Source organism: Cricetulus griseus, chromosome 2 (genome assembly GCF_003668045.3).
Source record: "Cricetulus griseus strain 17A/GY chromosome 2, alternate assembly CriGri-PICRH-1.0, whole genome shotgun sequence".
NCBI lineage: Eukaryota > Metazoa > Chordata > Mammalia > Rodentia > Cricetidae > Cricetulus > Cricetulus griseus.
The window spans coordinates 107,423,669-107,444,084 of record NC_048595.1 but is presented as its reverse complement, the minus strand read 5'-3'; the positions used below and the strand labels follow the sequence as shown (position 1 = coordinate 107,444,084).

The 20,416-nt window shown below is 39.2% G+C and overlaps 2 protein-coding genes across 9 annotated transcripts in view; one reads left to right on the top strand and one right to left on the bottom strand.

The window, feature by feature from the left end:
• The window catches only part of Orc3 (origin recognition complex subunit 3), a 62,679-nt gene extending 45,507 nt beyond the window's left edge, over positions 1–17,172 (bottom strand). For 2 of the 8 annotated variants that reach the window (XM_027403401.2, XM_027403402.2), the window contains exons 1-4: positions 17,085–17,172; positions 13,231–13,285; positions 8,767–8,864; positions 4,988–5,132 (exon numbers count right to left, since the gene is read on the bottom strand). In XM_027403401.2, coding sequence (XP_027259202.1) covers positions 4,988–5,132; positions 8,767–8,864; positions 13,231–13,285; positions 17,085–17,108 — 322 coding nt within the window. In that variant the 5' untranslated portion in view covers positions 17,109–17,172. Of the gene's footprint in view, positions 1–4,987; positions 5,133–8,766; positions 8,865–13,230; positions 13,286–13,367; positions 13,531–14,757; positions 14,819–17,084 lie in introns of those variants that run through there. The other 6 variants (XM_027403403.2, XM_027403404.2, XM_027403406.2 and 3 more) reach the window with 6 other exon arrangements.
• Positions 17,152–20,416, top strand: part of Rars2 (arginyl-tRNA synthetase 2, mitochondrial) — a 47,057-nt gene continuing 43,792 nt past the window's right edge. The window contains exons 1-2 of the mRNA XM_027403408.2: positions 17,152–17,254; positions 19,706–19,779. Coding sequence (XP_027259209.1) covers positions 17,219–17,254; positions 19,706–19,779 — 110 coding nt within the window. The 5' untranslated portion in view covers positions 17,152–17,218. The remainder of the gene's footprint in view (positions 17,255–19,705; positions 19,780–20,416) is intronic.

Genomic DNA, 20,416 nt, shown 5'->3' with positions numbered 1-20,416 from the left:
CTAGAAGCACTTCAATCATTCTAACTCCAGATGCCTACCAACCAGCATTAACAGGCAAGAGAACCCAGTAAACCTCTATTGTAGTAGGCACTGAGAAAGATAATATAGCTGAAGCATAAGAAGGACCTCAAACCAGCAGTTATGGGTATGTTCAAGAACCTTAAAGAGGATATGAATAAAATCACATAACAAAGTCTGTGAAAACACAAGCAGTACCATTAAATAATAAAAAACAATTCACAAAATGAATTTAGAATTTAATAAATAGGATCACCAAAGAAAACTGAACCTGAAATAAAACTGGAAAGGAAAAATTCTGGAATTCAAACAAAGGCCTCAGAGACAGTAGAAGACATGGAAGAGAGAATCACAGACATTAAAGACAAGGTAGAAGAAACTGATCCTCAAAGAAAATGTTATATTTTTTAAAATCCAGGTACAAAACACTCAGGAAACTTGAGACACTATGAAAAGAACAAATTACCAATAACAGGGATAAAAGAAGGAGAAGAAATTCAGGTGAAAGGCATGGAAAATATTATCAACAAAATCATAAAAGAGAATTTCCCCAGCTGGGTGTTGGTGGCATGCCTTTAATCCCAGAACTCGGGAGGCAGAGGCAGGTGGATCTCTGTGAGTTCAAGACCAGCCTGGTCTACAAGAGCTAGTTCCAGGACAGCCTCTTGTAGGGAGACACCATTACCATGCCTCCTAAGGGCTGGCTACAGGTGCGCCTGACCACGCCTGCCAGGGTGTGGTCAAGGTGAGGTCAGGATGACTCGGGATAGGGTTTTAAGGGGCTGCAAGCACATGGGAGCTCCTCTCTCTGGCCTAGAGCCTCGCTGCCCCTGGCACAGTCTGGCTTGCAATTGGCTGGTGCTTATATGAATAAAGATATCTTAACTATACAGACTATGGATTGGCTCTGTTATAGCCTCCAAAGCCACAGGAGAAAAAAAGAAAGAGAATTTCTCCAACCTAAAGGAGGGCCTATCAAGGTACAAGAAGCATACAGAACACTAAATAGATAAGACCAAAAAGAAATTCCCCACAACAAATAATAATCAAAGCACTAAATGTTCTAAAGAACAAGGAAAGAATATTAAAAGCTGCAAGGGAAAAGAACGAAGTAACAGGGGCTGGGTGTTGGTGGCGCACGCCTTTAATCCCAGCACTCGGGAGGCAGAGGCAGGTGGATCTCTGTGATTTCAAGACCAGCCTGGTTGACAAGAGCTAGTTCCAGGACAGTCTCCAAAGCCACAGAGAAACCTGCCTCAAAAAACCAAAAAAAAAAAAAAAAAAAAAAAAGACCGAAGTAACACATAGAGGCAGTCCCATTAGAATAATATCTAACTGCTCAATTCAGAATCTAAAAGCCAGAAAAGAATAACTGGAAGTTCTCCAGACTCTGAGAGACCACAGATATCAGTCTAGACTATAATACCTGCCAAACTTACCACAACTGACAGAGAAAGAAAAATATTCCATGATAAAACCAAATTCAAGTAGTCTATCTACCAATCTGTAGAGCTTAAACGTATCCATGAAGACACAAGGAATCATAAATAAATAATAAATAATCCCAGACCAGTAAATCAAGAGGATGGAAACTTACAGCATAACAAGAATTAATAAGCACTAATCAGTGGTTAATTCTCAACATTAATGGTCTTAATTCCTCAATAAAAATATACAGATTAATAGACTAATATACCCAAACTTATGGGACAAAGTAAAGGCAGTTCTAAGTGGCAAGTTCATAGTACTAAATGCCTAAATTAAAATAAAAAAAAAAAACTGGAGAGAACTCATATTAGCAACTGAATAGCATACCATAAAGCTCTAGAATAAAAAGAACAAATAAATAACACCCAAAAAAGAGTGGATGATAAGAAATAGTCAAACTCAGGGCTGAAATTAATAAAATTGAAACAAACAAAAATATGAAGAATCAATGGAATGAAGAGTTGGTTCATTAAGAAAATGAGTAAGATTTATAAACATCCGAATGAATAAAAAGATGGAGAGGGAAGATCTAAACTGACAAAATGAAAATCAAAATTCTTTTGATTTTTCACCTTAGCTGGGTGGTGGTGGCATATTAATCCCAATGCTCAGGAGGCAGAGGCAGGTAGATCTCTGAGTTCAAGGCCAGCCTGGTCTACAGACCTACACAGAGAAACTCTCTGCCTCAAAAAAAAAAAAAAAAAAAAAAAAAAAAAAAAAAAAAATTTCATCATAAACCTGTGAGAATGAACAAGATCAATAAAACAATGACAGCTCATGCTTATGAGGATATGCAGTATGGGTAACAGTGATCCATTGCTGGTAGGAGTGCAAGCTCTTACAGCCACTATGGAATCAGTGTGTTGCTTCCTCTGAAAGCTAGAAATAGATGTACCTCATGATGCAGCTACACCACTCTTGGGCATATCTACTCATAATTATAGCCAGAAACTAGAAACAATCTAGACACCCATCAGTGGATAAATAGATAAAGAAAATATGGTACATTTATACAATGGAACATTATTCAGCTGTTTAAAAAAATTATGAACTTAAGAGGAAAATGAATAAAGCTATAAAAAAATCATCTTGAGTGAGGTTACCCGAACATAATATTGCATGTATCCTCTTACATGTGGATCTTAAGCTCTTAAGTCTTCAACAGGCATGCTAGGTTAGGCATAGAGGAGCTGGGGGGGGGGGAAGGATCTCCAAGGAAGGGGTGGTAAAATAGTTTTATGAAAAAACATGGGAATGACTGGAGAGAGAAGATTAAACGGGGAGGGAAAAGGAAAAGAATAGGGGAAGGACAACTAACATCAAGTGCCAATTGAGGGGTCATATGGAAACCTACTATTATAGAATCTTCTTAAAATATATACATATATGAAAGAAATCTAAGTGGATCACCAAACAGTGGGGGAGACAAAGGCTTAACTAGTCTTTTGCCACCAAATGAAACTCTAGTGCCACGAAAAAGTTAAATCTATGTGAGTCACTAGCCAAAGAGACACCATGGAAACTGTGTTTCAATGTTTCATTCCCAGGTGGACTGTTTAGGAAGGATTTAGAGGCTTGGCCTTGTTGGAGTGGGTGTGTTACTGGGGTTTTGCTTTGCTATTGTAAAAATTCCCACACCAGACCCAGTCTCTCTTGCTCTGGCTCCTCCTTGGATCAGAATATAAGCTCTCAGTTTCTGCTCCATCAATCATCATGCCTGCCTGACGCTATGCTCTGCCATGATGGTCATGTATTATAACCCTACAAAACTGCAAGCAAGCCCCCAATTAAATGCTTTCTTTCATAAGCTGCTTTGGTTGCAGTGCTTTTTCACGAAGTAGAACAGTAACTAAGATAGAAACTCCCAAACAACTCAGGCTGAAGCCAAGGCCATTGGTTGCTCTACACAAACTGACAATAAGGCCTTACTGCTGAATATAACACTTATACACTACATGTTCTCAATGAACATGGAGAAGTCAAGCTGTTGCAAACTAGAGCCTTCACCCCTCCTGACTAGTGTTCATGGTACTGGAAGGTACTCTGCATGCTCCCAGAGGAGAAAGGACAAACTGCAAACCCAGCAATCTTACAATGGTCACCCACCTACATGAAGTGCTGCTGCAATAGGAGCACAGATGCAAGATTAATCAGCCACTATCTGATGGGATTTAAGGCCCACTTTATGAGATGGAGCCTGTGCCTGACACTGCTTCAGTGGCCAAGAACCTGAAAATAGATAGGCCATGGGCCTAGGGAAAAACAAAATATTGTTTTGCCAAGGAAACACAGCAATTAAGTAACTCCTAATGAGATTTTGCTATACCCATGGATCAGTGCCTTGCTCACTCATCATCAGAGAAGCTTCCTCTGGCAGCAGATGGGAACTATTAGAGACCCAGACCCACAATTGGACAATGTGCAGAGAACGAGAGGTTTTAGAATACTTGGTACTAAATGAGACATCTTCATCAAAATATTTCCCTCAGGGGAACTACGCAGAAGAGAAGGCAGAAAGATTTTCGGAGCCAGAAAGGATGGATGACACCAAGGAAACAATGTCTTCATGATACAATACTGACACACATCTAAACTCACAGAGACTGTGGTAGTATACACAAGGCTTGCACAGGTTCAAGCCAGACAGGATCCCAGTGCTGAAAGATGGAAGTGAACATGAACTGCCATCTCTGACCAAGAAACTATGTGCAAAGGGAAAATTAAGTTTTCTCCAACAGAGTCTCACCGGGGATATTAACTACACTTAAGGGCAGGCCTCAAACCTAGTAGTAGATGGTGACTACTAAATGAACTCAGTGGTATTTCTGCAGACTTCTTGTCTCACAGTGCTGTGTTTGGTCTTATTGGTCTTTTGTGTATATGTTATGGTTTTTAATTTTGTGGTTTTATGGGTTTTCTTGAAAAAAATATTTTCAATTAAAAGAAGTATAAAAAACTGAAAAGTGCTGTTAATATATCAGATATTTTTGTATTATCAAGAAACATAAATATTTACTATAAATTAGATATTGATGAACATTTTTAAAAATTATAACCTATAAGCTAGAAATAATTTATATACAATTTTCCCAAATCTTTCTCTATGTAATCAATATTAATATAAGAGAATCTAAAATTGAGATATCAAGTGCAAGAAATAAAATAATTAGATGAATTTTGATGAAGATATGATTTATTTAAAAAAGCTACAAAAATGTAAGATCTAAAGGTGTTTGACTACTGAATTCAAGTTTCATTATTCTAAAAGCACACATAAATAAGAAAAAACAAATGCAGTTCTTTTAATGTACATGTATCTGAATATATAATAAGCCTTTATTGATTTACAATGTATGAAGTCAAATCATAGTTGTTTTAATTTGTAAGTCTCATCAGAACAAAATATTTTCCAATATTCTCATAACAAAACCAATTTAAAAAATATGCACAGGCATGCATGAATAAACAGATACATACATACCAAGAATAAGAGCAGCAGTTGGAATTTCTCTGAGTTTCATTTGACAGCCCCAGTTTCCTGAATTTTTCTGGAAATCAGAATGGGACTTTTGCAGAAAGTCAATTAGGCTATCAAATAGATTTTTATTTAATTCTTCCTGTAATTGCTGCAATGAAAACAAAATTTTATGAATTATTAATAGTAATGTGGCATTTGTTTCCTGGTGTCTCAGTCACGGTTTCTATTGCTGTCAAGAGACACCATGACCATGGCAACTCTTTCTTATAAAGGAAAACACTTAAATGGGGCTGGTTTACAGTTTCAGAGATTTAGTCCACAATTATCATGGTACTGGAGAAGTAGCCCAGTGTCCTACATCTTTACTTAGAGGCAACAGGAAATGGTCCAAGATATTGGGCATGGCTTGACCATATATAAGACCTCAAAGCCTGCTTCCATGGTGACATATTGCTCCAATAAGGCCATACCTACTCCAACAAAGCCACACCTCCCAGTAGTACCACTCCTTTTGGGGACCATTTTCTTTTAAACCATCACTTTTGGTGTAGGGAAATTTCAATTTCTCTTCCCTTTGAATGTTCAGTAATTTTAATTGAGTGGCAACAGATTAACAGGGTAAAAGAACCCCACTAATGTATCAACACACAATGTACTGAAAGGGAACAGAAGGGCAAGAAACCCCACACAAATATATTCAGACACAATGTATTTTGAGTGAATAGAAGTGAGAAAAACACACAAGTATATTAACACACAATGAGCAGCACACAGTGTAAGGAAAGAACAGAAGGGCAAGATGGCTGAAGCTTAAACTGTGTTCTGTCTGTTTTCTTTTTCATTATTTGAAACAGGGTTTCTCTGTGTAACAACTCTAGCTGTCCTGGAACTCTTTGTAAACCAGCTTGGCCTGGAGTCACAGAGATCCACCTGCCTCTGCCTCTGCCTCTTGAGTGCTGGAATTAAAGGCCACCACTACCCAATGCACTCTGATATTCAGAAAAAAATTATCAGTGGTGCTCCTAGGGTTGGGAGAGACTGGAAGAAGTTTGGGAGGGATAAGGATGGCAAGTTACAGAAATGTGAGAGTAAAACACACTAACAAAGATGGTTTCTCAGAGCCACCCTGTGTCTGCAACTTCTCAGAGGAGCCATCTGGAAATACACTGAAATACAGGGCAGAGAGACATGGCCATCAAAATCATGTACTGCTCTTGTAGAGGACCTGAGTACAGTTCTCAATACCCACATGGCAGCTCATAACCATTTTTAACCCCAGTGTTATCCTATTTTGACCCTTGCTGGTTTTAGAAAGAAAAGTATTACAGACCAGGTTGAAAGACTACATATAAAATGCGTAACAGAGGAAAGAAAAAAAAATGTTTCCTTAAATTTCTGGAGATTCATGCTTTGGATTACTCTGTTTAAAAATCTCTCTGTTTTAATTACTCCATAACTATTCACTAATCATTTGGGGGATATGAAAAATAGTCTTTCCCAGGCTGGGCAGTGGCGCACGCCTTTAAACGCAGCACTTGGGAGGCAGAGGCAGGTGGATCTATGTGAGTTCGAGACCAGCCTGGTCTATAAGAGCTAGTTCCAGGACGGCATCCAAAGCCACAGAGAAACCCTGCCTCAAAAAACCAAAAAAAAAAAAGAAAGAAAAAAAATAGTCTTTCCCCTAAAAAGATAAATAGGCAAAACTAGAAACATCTATTTTAAGCTGAAGAGGTAATTTATTTGAACCAAAGCAAGATCTGGTGATACAGCCAGGAGGCAAAGGTAAGTTGGAAAAAGGACAAGTTGTAGAATCAAAAAAAGAAAGCACAAAACTTTGGATAACCACTGAGTATGAAATAATCCAATGTGAGAGGAGAAGAGGCTGCAGGGTGCACAAACAGGTGAAAGTCTAGTTCATGAAACAAACACCATGATTTTAAAGGATTTGGACTTTATACTGTAAGGAGAGGACTCAAAGAGCTATAAGGAATGAAAGGCTAATTTGGCACCACAGTGAAGGTCAGAGGATAAAGTAGGTGGCACTAGTAAAAGGGCTGTAAGAAACCCATCCAAAAGTGTGGGATAGGTTTGCATTTGTCTGAAACTTGGGAATGTTCCTAATATGACTCAGACATCAAAAAGCTAGTGGCAGATTAGAAAGGTATGATGTCAGGAACACATGTTATAGGGATATTATGATAATCTAAGTTAAGAAATGAAGACAGACAGCAGGTTGTAAGGTATTTTAGCAGTCATACTGCTCAGGCTGAGGACCGGAGCTCAGCTCCCAGTGGAAGGCTTACAACCTTCCATGTAAACTCTAACTCCGTGAATCCAGTGTCCTTCTCCTGAAGGCACCTGCACTCATGTGCACCCACCCACCCACATATGTACAATAACCAAAAGTAAAATAAATCTTAAGGAAGGAAGGAAGGAAGAAAGGAAGGAAGGAAGGAAGGAAGGAAGGAAGGAAGGAAGGAAGGAAGGAAACTAGCCTAAATTGGAGACCATAAACTCAAGTATCTTGAAGGATTCCATGGAAAGCATCATTGTGTGGTGATAGATTGTTTATGATTTAATAAAGCCACTGAAGATCAGAATGCAAAGCTAGCCACAGCCATAGAAGGTGGGCAGTGACCTGGGCGTTGGTGGTGCATGCCTTTAATCCTAGCACTGGGGAAGCAGAGGCAGCCAGATCTCTGTGAGTTTGAGGCCAGCCTGGTCTACAGAATGAGTTCTAGGACAACCTCCAAAGAAATACACAGAAACCCTGTCTCAGGAAAAAAAAAAAAAAAAAAAGGAAGCAGCAGCAGTTAGGCAGTGGTGGCACACACCCTTAATCCCAGGACTCAGGAGACAAGAGGTAGATAGATTTCTGTGAGTTCAAGGCCACCCAGGGCTACATGAGAATGAATTATTCCAGAAGAGAAACGGAGCTCACACCTTTAATCCCAGCACTAGAGAGGTATATGAGATAGGAGCAGGGCATTCAGTATTCAGTCTTGGGCAATTTAGTATCCAGCCATGTTGAGGTCAGGATCACCCACCCCTGGTAGAGATTAAAAGAGCTCTCTGGTAGTGTGGCCATTTTGCTTCTCTGATCTTCAATTTGAACCCCAGTATCTGTCTCTGGGTCTTTATTATTCATGCTACACCAATGAGCAAAGTGAAGTGTAAAGTAATAATGATAGATGGGAAACAGAGATGAGAAAGTAGGTGGGCTAGAAAGGCAGCTCAGAGGGTAAGAGTCCTTAGTTAGAATTCTCAGTATCCACTTAAAAGCTGTGTGTACCTCTCATGCAAAACAAAAACACTATAGCAATGTATTGGTTAAGCAGAATAAGCTGTTGGCACTGGAGCTACTGACTTGCTCTACTGGAGACACTCACAGTGAGAGCATGTAGTAAGTTCTAAGCCAGCCTGAGCTAGTGTTAACCCCATACATTTCTCAAGAACCCAAAACAAACAAAACAGTGAAAACTGGATGTTAGAACAAGTTTAGAAATCTCTTTATTTCAGACTTGTGTAACTTCTTAACTGAATTTAAGAGTGTCTGTCACCATAGTAAAGTTCTTTATCTTAGCAAATACCATGTCCCAATAACTGATGCTATGCTTAATATTTAGAACATGACACATTATCTTCTTTGAGGTATAACAGTTGTATTGGTTATTATTTCTCATTTTCTATGCATACTCTTATAAATCATTAGAAATATGGGAAGGAACAAATACAAGATTTACAGAATTTTCCTACAGAAATGTAAAAAGGAAATTATTCACCTCTGTTTCGGATTTCATCCGTTGCCATAGCAAGTGATACGTTTCAAATCGAAGTTTACTGTCCTCAGACTCAAGTTTCTCATTTTTAAAATAATCTTCTACAAAAAAACAGAAAGTCAGTTTGTTTTCTAACACAATAAAATTAAGATGTGTGCAGAGACACATAGCGTGGTGGAGAGGTATCAAAACATTTTCTACACATCAAAAAAAACCATGTGTCTATGTAGACATCTTTCTCTATACATTGGAGAAAAATAGTACTTTATCTTTTTTTTTTTAAGATTTATTTATTTATCATGTATACAGTTGCTCTGCCTACATACATGCATGCCTGCAGGCCACAAGAGGGCACCAGATCTCCTTATAGATGGTGGTGAGCCACCATGTGGTTGCTGGGAATTGAACTCAAGACCTCTCACAGAGGAGCAGCCAGTGCTTTTAACCTCAGCCATCTTTCCAGTCCCATACTTTATATTTCATTTTTTATCATACTAAAAAAGACATTTAAAACTTTAAAGTTCTATTCCTTACAAGTGACTCTCTAACCTTCTATTTAATGATTTTCAGTTCAAGGTATACACAGCCAACATTAATGTCTTCATCCATATCTGCATCTTCTTTTACCTTACATGAATACTTTCAACTCTTCTCTATTCAACTATTTTTCATACTGTCTTTGTTCTATTGACATAGGTTAGTCCAGTCTTTGATTTAATTTGTATCCTTTTCTCTTTTGCTGAAAGGTAGGTGCATTGCCAAGAAAGACAGAAGAGGGTGTTGAATCCCCTTGACTGGAACTAACAACATATGGTTGTTAGCTGCCATGTGGGTGCTGGGAATCAACACTGGTTCCTCTAAAATAGCAGTCAATTCTAACAGTTGAGCCATCTTTCTGCCCTAATAAGTATTGTTTTATATTCTTTTTAAAAATGTTTTCTCCAAATAGCTGATTAACAGAATACTTTTATTGCAATCATTTTAAAAATTTTAAAACGATGTGTATCAAGGAATATATTATTTTGAAATCTAATAAATATATACCCAGTAGATAAAAAACAAAGGTTTCATAAAGCAAATTTTATTCTTATCCTATAGTAGCTCTATTTCCCAGTGTACTAAAGTGATTTCATAACTTGCAATGGGTTGTGACCTCCAATTTGGAAATAGCAGAAACTCACTTATTTATTGACTACTGTGCCCTTCCTCCCATTGGTCTGATGCTCTTTTAGCCTAACACTAATAAATACTTTGAACTGTTTTTGAACTTTCACATTTTGTTCTATTGTCCAATTCTATTTCCATACCAATCCTCCCCCAGCCACAATTTTATTAATTAAAACAAAAACAAGGGCATATAGAAGTACCACAGCAATCAAAACACTTGCTGCTCTTGCAGGGAATCTGGGTTTGACTTCCAACACCCAAATAATGGCTCAACCATCTGCAGCTACACTTCCAGGGTATCTAACACACTTTTTTGGCCTCTGTATCAGGCACCGGACATGTACATAACAGATGTGCATATACACAGGCAAAAATACAAAAAGATAAAAAATCCTAAAAAAGAAAAAAAGCCATGTTAAGAAACCAATAGTGATCTTGGCACTTCTCAAAAATAATTAACAAGGGGATACTAACTGGATAAAGACAAATTTATAGATTGAGCTGGAAAATAAACAAAAATTCTTAGATGGTTGTAAAAATTCATATCCAACCCAAATATAAATGTAATCCCAGCACTCAGCAACAGTATTTCGAGTCTGAAGACAGTTTAGGCCCTAAATAACTAGATATATTTAATTTAAAATCATACTTAAAAACATTAATGGCCCGTTCCTTCATTTAAACATTCATGTTCCTGACAATTCCCTACTTTTTTCACATTTTTTTTTTTAGATTTTTTTTATTTATTATGTATACAGTCTTCTGCCTGCATGTCAGCAGAGGGCACCAGATCTCATCCAAGGTGGTTGTAGCCACCATGTGGTTGCTGGGAATTGAACTCAGGACCTCTGGAAGAACAGTCAGTGCTCTTAACCACTGAGCCATCTCTCCAGCCCCTTTTTTCACATTTGTAGTTCCTTCAATCAAATTTGCATTCCTTAGTTTAGAGCTTTCACTCTAGCATCCTTTAGTAGTGCTATGTTTTTGGTAATTTGGAATACATTTTCTTTCCTATGAAGGAATGTTCCTCATAATAGTTGAATTAGTTTCCACAAGTATCTTATTTTATTTTACTTTATTTTATTTTTTCGGTTTTTTGAGACAGGTATCTCTGTGGCTTTGGAGGCCGTCCTGGAACTAGCTGTTGTAGACCAAGCTGGTGTCGAACTCACAGAGATCCGCCTGCCTCTGCCTCCTGAGTGCTGGGATTAAAGGTGTATGCCACCGCCGACTGGCCAGAAGTATCTTATTTTTGTCACACATTGTACAACACAATAAAGTCATTATAATGCCAATATGGCAAAGTTATGGTATTAAGATGCAAAAAAGAGAATGTTCACCAATCTATTAAAAGGTAAAGCAAAATAATAAGGCAGCCTTAAACAGACAAAAAATAATCATTTTATTTGATTGGGTAGAATGATGATAAAAGGCTATATAGCAAACTAAGGCATGAATTTATGTGCTGGGTAACTATTGAAGTACACAGTGAAAATAATCCTGGAAACTGGGTCAGAGCAACAGAAGGACACCAGCCTATGAGCGTCACTTCCGGTGAGAGGAACTGCAAATGGAAGCTATTCCATTGTTAAGCTCCCCTCACCTTGGCTTCTCCTCAGTGAGTGCTTCAGTGCCTGTAAACAGCCCTGTTGCTGCTACTGCCAGTCTGTCTCAATATCTTTTCCCAGTTTTACCAACTGTTTTATAGATGTGCAATATTCCACAAAACACTATTAAGTGGGAGAATTTACCAGTTTTTGCTTAGGGATTTACCTAAATGCCTTCAAGTCAAGGACATATGGTATGGGCAAAATACAAACCACCCCTCTTCTCTAATTATCTCAAGTATTGAAACTGAAGGGACCAGCTCCCCATTTTGGCAGCCATAACAGTCTAATACATGCTTGCCTGACCTTGCCTTGGTCACTAGGAGGTCAGATGCCTGCCTCGTGGCAAGGAACCAATCAGAAGTTAGCTGGTGGTGCTGTGCTTTATGGCTCTGGGTGTGCTTTATGGACAAGTGCACAGCAATGTTGTGCAGAGCATAGCAACCACCCTGGGAGGGCCTATAGGCCATAACAGTTGACCAATCAACACAGGGCAAGTCGTCCAAGCCTGGAGGCACACCAATCCTGAGCCTATGTGTACTCTAGACATTCCCCTTACGCTGTCCTATAAGATCTCTGTCCCGTGGTTTCTCAGGGTGTTTTCCCAGCCATCTGTCATGGTGGATGGATAAAAGGCCTGAGCTAATGGGATTAGTTCGATGAACAACTGAAATAAGGCCTCTTGCTGTTTGCATCAAGCTTTCCACCTCTGCCTAGTGATTGGGGTTGCCGAAGTCCTGGGCCGATATCTTGGGGGCCTGAGCCTGGGGGGGGGGGTGGGGGGGGTGTATGTGTTTCAAAACCAGTGAATGTAAACACTAAAAAGTGGGAATGATTTTCCTCATCCCATCTCTCTTATAACCAGAGTCAATTCCTTAAACAATTTCAAACTGAAACAATACCTAGTAGTCTTAAGCCAGTACAATGAAAGAAAAATTTTAAAAACTCTAAAACAAAGCTCAAATTATATTGCTGTACACATAAAGTGTTAATATTACAAACTGTAAATCTTAAGTTATAACTGAAATCCAACATAAAAATTCTATGTAAATACTTGCTTCACATTATGAAATGGTATCATTAAGCAATTGTTACACTGCAGGGTCTAAAATCAGAGGATGGCTTCAAATCCTAGCTCTATGATGTCTATAGCAGAATACTGAGAACATTTTCTATTTTCTATATATCCTTCTACATGGCAGTGGAAATAATGCTACATCCCCAAAGTTTGCTGAAGGAATTAAAGGAACAAAAATGCTCCGAACAGGCTAACACATAATAAATGCTTTAATATACTACCGAATTTGTTATAATTACATTGTTGGTGGTTTCAGATGTCACTGTATGGTATGTTTCTCACATACATAATGAAGGAATAAATCCTTAATTTTCTTTAAACTATTTCTGGTAAGTTGAATCACATCTAACATTAAGAAGTTTTGCTTGCTAGGCGGTGGCAGCGCACGCATTTAATCCCAGCACTTGGAAGGCAGAGGCAGACGGATCTCTGTGAGTTCGAGACCAGCCTGGTCTATAACAGCTAGTTCCAGGACAGTATCCAAAGCCACAGGGAAACCCTGTCTCAAAAAACCAAACAAACAAAAAAAAAAGGTGTTTTGCTCATAATCACACTTAAAGTTTAAGAAGACCTAGGGGAACAAATATTAACAAACTGGATGTTAAGATACTTTACCTATTGGCACAGAGATCTTTCGTTTCTTGAAGTCTGGTTTAAACACAAAACAGCCCTATTTAAGAAAGAAAAAAAAAAGAAGGAAGGAAGGAATGAAGCACAAAGTCAAATTAGACAAAGCAGACAAGTCTACTTACCCCAATTCTTTAAAAAGGGAGCTGGGGTGGAATATATTTCTCTCACTTTCTAAGAAATCACAAGACTTCTCTTAGAAATACAGAGGGGAAAAAAGTCTTCAACAATTACACATTTCTTTCTCCTCAGTCTCATCGGTTGTTCTCACACTCTTTAGGACCAGCTCTAAGAGGTAGGCAAACTTTTAGTGCAAGTTTCGTAAAATTTAGAAGGGAAATAACATTAATATTATACATTTAAATAAAGATCAAACGCCAAGCAGTGGTGGCACACACCTTTAATCCCAGCATTTGGAAAGCAGAGGCAGGTAGATCTCTGAATTCAAGGTCTGCCTGGTCTACAGAGTGAGTTCCAGGACAGCCAGGGCTACCCAGAGAAACACTGCCTCAAATAAATAAAAAAGAAAGGAAGGAAGGAAGATAGATTAAGTTTAAAACACTGATACTCTCCCATTCCAAAATGATTTCTTCTTTAATTAACTCTAAGTATCTACAACCAGGATGTAAGTAGATAATTTTGGCTCTTGCTTTATCCAACATCTCTTTTTCAGTTAATAAACTCTTTTTCATTTATCCATTACAGTTTTGCTCAGAACTCATTGTTCAACTCTGTAATCCCAGCACTTAGGAAGTTGAGGCAAAAGAACTGCTGTGATTGAAGCCAGCCTGGTTTATACAGTGAACTCCAGGCCTATGGGCTATGCATTAAACCATCCTTCAAAAGAAAAAAAAAAAGGAAAACCAGGGCAGGGTTTACACACTTGTAATCTTAGTGCTTATGGAGACAGAAGAATCTAGAGTTCAAATCATCTTCCCTTATATGAGTTTGTAGCCAGTCTAACTATGCAACCAAATCAAATTGCCTGTTTCGCAGGGGACCCTCCTGGATTCTCTGAAGGGAAATGTTTCTCCCAAGATCTCAGGATTCAAACATCTTTGCTTTGTCTCCCTGATAGATTGTAAGTATATTTATAACTCAGACATATGTTATTTATAACCATCTCCTCAATGTTTATGAAAGTACTGACAAGCACATTAGGCAATCAGTATACAGAATGATTAACTACTTGCTAGGTAATTTTCCTGGTAATTTTGGAGCCACATTAACTTTCATATTATTACATTTGATTACTGTACTTGGCTCCTAAGTTTCTAGTTGTGGTGTATTCTACCAAAATGAAAGTTACATTTCATGCATAGCATCCTAACATTTCCATTTATATGGAAAATGAAAGAATAAAAGAAGCAAAAATATGCAAAAAAAAGGCATCTCAGGACTAGTGTTAGACAGCTGTATAAAATATAAAGTGGCATGTGGATTACATGTTCCAAATTAAGTTGTACCTTACAGTCTTATATTTGCAACTAGTAACGCTACGTGAATTACTCGTACCTATTTTTAAGAAGCACCTTGTACCATGACAAGCTCATTACTGCATCCTTTCCATATGGACCTGCAAATCAGTTAAAGATAGCACTGTTGCAGCAGCAAAACATAAAAGAGTTCTAAATGGATATTAATGAAGATGAGCACAGGATACGAATACAAGCAATGAATATTAATAGAAACATATGAACAGTAATATGGTTAACCATGTTAGACTAGAAGGCCATCAGCCAAAAACTATGAAAAGAGTAGCCAGGTGGAAGTGGCACACGCCTTTAATCCCAGCACTCAGAGGCACGCGGATTTCTGTGCCTTCTATGTTATCCTGGTCTACAAGGCAAGTTCCAGGACAGCCAGGGCTGTTACATAGTGAAACCCTGTCTTGAAACACAACAAAACAATATGTATGTATATATATATACACACACACACATACATATACGTCTTATTGAATATATATATGAATGAAGAGAAAAATAACAATACCTCCGTAGGTTTAAGGATAAGAAAAAATAAATTAAAAAGTTGGCAGTTAAATGAGTGGCTTAAAAGGTCTTTAAAGGTTCTTATTTATTTAAGGTCTACTTCATAACCATTAATCAACATAGCTATTTCTGTTAGAAGTCAAAAAAAAAAAAAGGCTTTTCTGAAAAAAATTCTCATTTTCTACAAGTTTTACAAACTTGAGAGGTCTAGAGCTGGGGATGCAGCTCAGTGGTAGAGCACTTGCCCAGGATGCACAAACTAGAGTTATATCCAGAAATAGAAAAGAAAAGGAAATGAAGTTTTATGCAAACAGGATTAGAAGTCAGGGCATCTAAAACATCTGGAACTTTGTAGCCAAGGACAAATAAAAAAAAGGAATAACTCTAATAAAAATACTAGTGCATTTAAATCTGTTTTTCTACCATCAGCCAGTCAGTCCTTCAAAAATTCTAGAGGGACTTCCACCTGTAATCCCAGCAGGAGGTGGGGAGATGCTTTGAAAAGTGTCTCCATTTTGGTTAAGCTGTGGCAATTTCTGTAACTGTAATTTGGTTTCTTGAACTACAATAACTCGTTTCATATTCTTGTCTTCCCTGCTCCACACCCTCAGAAATGCCCCACAGGAAAGGTTTTTATCCATCACCTAAAAAAATAATACATGAACTTAACACTCGCTGGCTACTTCAAGCAACCATGAATTGTAAGTCAAAACAGATACTATTTCAGTCTCCCCGAAAGCTTCATCCTGTGAACTGTGAAGGGACTCCCTCTGCCACATGGGCCCAAATCCCCCTGCAACCTCTGCCGTGCTGTCTGGTGTTAATGTCACTTCTAATAAATCTCTTAAAAAAAAAAAAAAAAAAAAAAAAAAAAAAAAAGGGCAGTCCAGCTCGGTGGCCCCTCAAACTCCAAACACAAAATCTTTCAGACCTTCTATTTTCAGTTCTATCAGGCAGCTTCACTCAGCAGTACCCCTCGTACTTAAAAAAAAAAAAAAAAAAACAAAAACAAAACAACGGCATGGTAGCATAGACCAGTAGAACTTTATTTAACTTCAATGTCAAACAGCTGCTCTGTTTGTTGTGCTATTGAAATATAGCAGGTGCTAATGGCGAATTTATCTTAACTCAAATGTAAACCCCCCACAGGCTGCTAGGGGGCGATACAATCCTAGAATTTCTCTTATAAACTACATTTTGATTTGCACTCTCTTGCCATCTAGGCAGTCCACGATTCCCAAACACACTCATCTGAATTACGTTTCTGTTCTCGTTTTTTCCTAACGCTCCTTTCTCCACTTTCGGGTTATCCTGATTTTTCTATTTAATCTGCTACTCTATTTCTACATTCTGAGGCAGAGAACATGTCACTCCGCTCTCCCACCCTCATGCTTTTTATATGCCCGCCATGATTCTCAGTTTTCAGGTCTTAGCCAAACTGTCAGTTTCTCCAAAAGCTTCGCTGGTCTCCTAGCGCTCTTGGTGCGTCCCTTTTTCTCTTAGAACTTTCCCCCTTACTAACACGGCAATTCAAGGTCAGCTGCTTATTCGTATTTCTGAGTGCAGAAAGTCATTTTGTTTACGTAATTAAATGCACGTAAGAACTTCAGTGGGGGAATAAAAACGCGGGGAGCGGAGGGGGCCGCGGCATATTCTTGGAAGCCGGTGGGCTTGCCTAGGTGCTACGGCCTACTTGGCCAAAGCAAAGGCGGCCTCGAACCCGGACCTGGGCAAAGCCGCCCGAGTTCTGCTCTTCCCGGAGCCAGAGCCAATGCCCATCAAGCCTCCGCCTCGCCGTGCTTGCCAAAGAGACACCGCGGAGCACGGGCAAGCGCCACCCCCACGTACCTTGGACACCGAGGAAGTGGCCATAATCCACGGCTGCCTGTGCTTGCGCACTGAACACTTCCGCGCGCCCTTGCGGAAGCAGAGGCGACTTCCGGCGCGGAGGCGGGGCGTGCGGAGGCGGGCGTCTGGTCGGCATGGCGTGCGTCTTTCGTAGGTCGATCGCCTGTCAGGTACTGTTGCGAGTAGGGAGCCCGCGGGATCCCGGGCCGCAGGGTGCAGCCTCGGCCGGCTCTGCCTTCTCCCCGAGCTGCGAAAGCACTGCGTGCCTTGACATTCCCGTTCGTCTGGGGGGAATGTCTACGGGACATGATTAGACCCTGTAGAAATTGATGTTCCTCGTCCATTTCTAGTCATTATTTGCTTTCATCCAGGAACCTTGTAGTCTACCTTTCTAAAAGATACAATATTTTGGAGCGTTGAATAAAATTGATATTTATGAATCATGCTAAGGGCTGGCCGTGGTGGCACACACCTTTAATCCTAGCACTCGGGGGAGGAAGAGGCAGGTGGATCCCTGAGTTTGAGGCCAGCCTGGTCTACAGAGCCAGTTCCATGACAGCTAGGGCTGTTACACAGAGAAACCCTGTCTCGAAAAACAAACCAAAACATGCTGAGGGCCGTGGAGATGGCTTCTTGGGTAAATGTGTCTGAACTTCCAGAGCTTATGTAGAAAAACCTGTGTGGCTAAGAAGGCTGAAACCACAGTTCTGGGAGGTGGAAACAAACAGATGGACCCAACTGCCTGGGTTGTGCTAGTGTGGCTGAGTTGTTTTAGACAATTCTGGAAGATGCTGCGTGTGCTTCTTAGGCAGTTCTTTAGTAATTAAACTCCAGTTTATATCGGTGAGTTTAATGTGCGGTGTGTGTGTGTGTTTGTGTGTTCCTTCATATGGAGAGGCCAGAGGTTGGGTGTGTTTCTCGTAGTCACTGTCCATCTCGTTCTCTGAGACAGATTTTTCTTACTGAACTTAAAGTTGACTGACATTCAGCTAGCCTGGCTAGCCAGGGAGCCTGAAGTGTAATGGTGATTCTGGTGTTAGCTGAATTCACTGCACAGGACAGTCAAAGAATTGACTGTCTGGAAAAGACAACAGACCAAAATTAAAAACAAACAAACAAACAAAAAGCCCGGAAAACTGAGAGAGAATGAAACAATATGGTTTGTTTTGGTTTTTACTGAGGCAGACTTCTGCCTCTAGAATGGAATGGAAGAGAAATCCAGAGTTGGGGAGTCTGTAGTTATTTGTGCAAGTGTTGGGGTGGCGTAGGTGTTTCAAGGCTTCTCTAGTGCCTGTGCATGCCCCTCTGGCCCACCAGGGAGATGATCCAGGATAATACGAGCTCAGTTAGGGAAGTGGTCATCCTTTGATGCCCCTTTCTCTATCTTCGACTTGCCTTTCTAGCTGTTAACTATGACTCTGCTGACCTTTATCCCAGGAAGGCATTGATAGTCGCAGGCCGTGCAGGTGCTGCTGTTCTTAGCCCTGGGCAGGATCTGTAAACCATGAATTAGCTCTGCTTTGTTCTCATGATCAGCTTTTAGTCTTACCATTGTCAGGACATTAATGCCTATCATAACTACTGCCACGCCAATCTACAACTCTCAAAGCAGGTAAGAGTTTATTTTGGAGCCAAATTTGAGGGACCATGGCCTGGGAACATGGATTTATGATACTCCAGTTTCCATAGTGCCCATATGAAAACAAATTTCATGGAGTTTTTGCAGTAGCAGAACAAAGAAAGTTCTAAATCAAAGCATTTTAAAAATATATTGGTGGAACCATTGGCCAGGTAGGTTACAAGATGGGGTTAACTCCTTGGATGCTATCTGACAGCACTCTTAGCCCTTTGCTGGGTGGGGAGCTAGGGTTTTGTTAAGTTAATACACCCCAGAAGGTTTGTCAGGATGTTAGGTCTAGCTAGTTAGAATCAGGATATTAGGTCCAATGGTGGGAGGTCCCACGATGAATTGTAATTAGGTTCTGGATCTAACATTCCAAATTCTCCTTAGCTGCTGCAGATGGCACAGCTTCCTTTCCAGAATTCTCATTGACATTACCAAGGTGTAGCTGCAGGTTTTCTTGGTTACCTATGCTGGAACTCCATGTCTGTGGGGCAGTCCAGAGTGGTCTGCTTCCTAAAATAGCTACAATCCTTACTTACAGTTTAGTCCCCATGAATGGGCAACAATGCCTTGCATTGTTTTATTCATTGTTATAGCACCAATACCTAAAATACTCCCTGGTATACATTAGGTATTCAATAAATTTTTAATGAAAAATATTTTTGGGTTCTCAGTGATTCAGATATTTCTTTAAATCTTTCTTTTAACTTGACAAACATGAAATCCATTGAAAGACAAGGAGTCCTGCTTGCTACTTTATAGTCAAACCATTATGTTATACTCAATCCCTGACACCCACAACTCTTTACTTCAGTCTGATAGTTTTGTGTTTTCTATTATATCAGAAAGCTTGAATCATACTATATACCTTCTTTAATATGAGTTTTACTTAGTATCATATATTTGAGATTCATTTATGCTAAGTGCTTGTAACATTCCATTTACTCTGGAATAGATACATCAACAATTTTGTTCTGTTCTTTTTTTTTACTTGTAGCTTTCCCAAGTATTGGCTCTTCCACCAGAAAGCTTGATCAAGTCAATATCTGCAGTTCCAGTTTCAAAAAAAGAGTTAAGTATACTTGGAAATGATCTAAAATTGATGAATTTGTTGGCAATCCAATTTTATTTAACACTTCAAATTATAGAACAGTCCTTAAAGTTACGATTCATTATGTTCAACTTATTACGATTGGTATCATAAAATTACAATTCTATTTAGGTGTTCTGTGGTCAATGTAATATTCCTTTGTTAATTATTTTCAAGTTTGTTTTTTCTAACAATAAGGTCAGTTTTTAGGAAGCAGATTCTAGTTGTTTAACAATAAAAGAATGACAATGTGGTTATAATCTCAGTCTCGGAGTTTTTGAAGGATTATTGGAGACTGTGTAATTGTCTGATGTTTGAATGCTATTATACCATACTTATCTGCCACTTTGGTTGTGTTGTTTTTGTTTGAGTTTTTATTTGAAGATTCCCAAGTAATAGAGAACTGTTGTTTAAGGCCATATAAAATATATATTGTTTCCTTAGATACAGGGAAAAGTCTCTGTCTACATAGCTCTGGCTATCCCGGAATTCACTTGGTAGGTCAGGCCTTGAACTTACAGAGATCTGCCTGCTTCTGACTTCTGTGTGCTGGGATTAAAGGTGTGCACCACCACACCCAGCCCTACTTTCATTTTTTTCAAAGCTAAAAATAGTAAG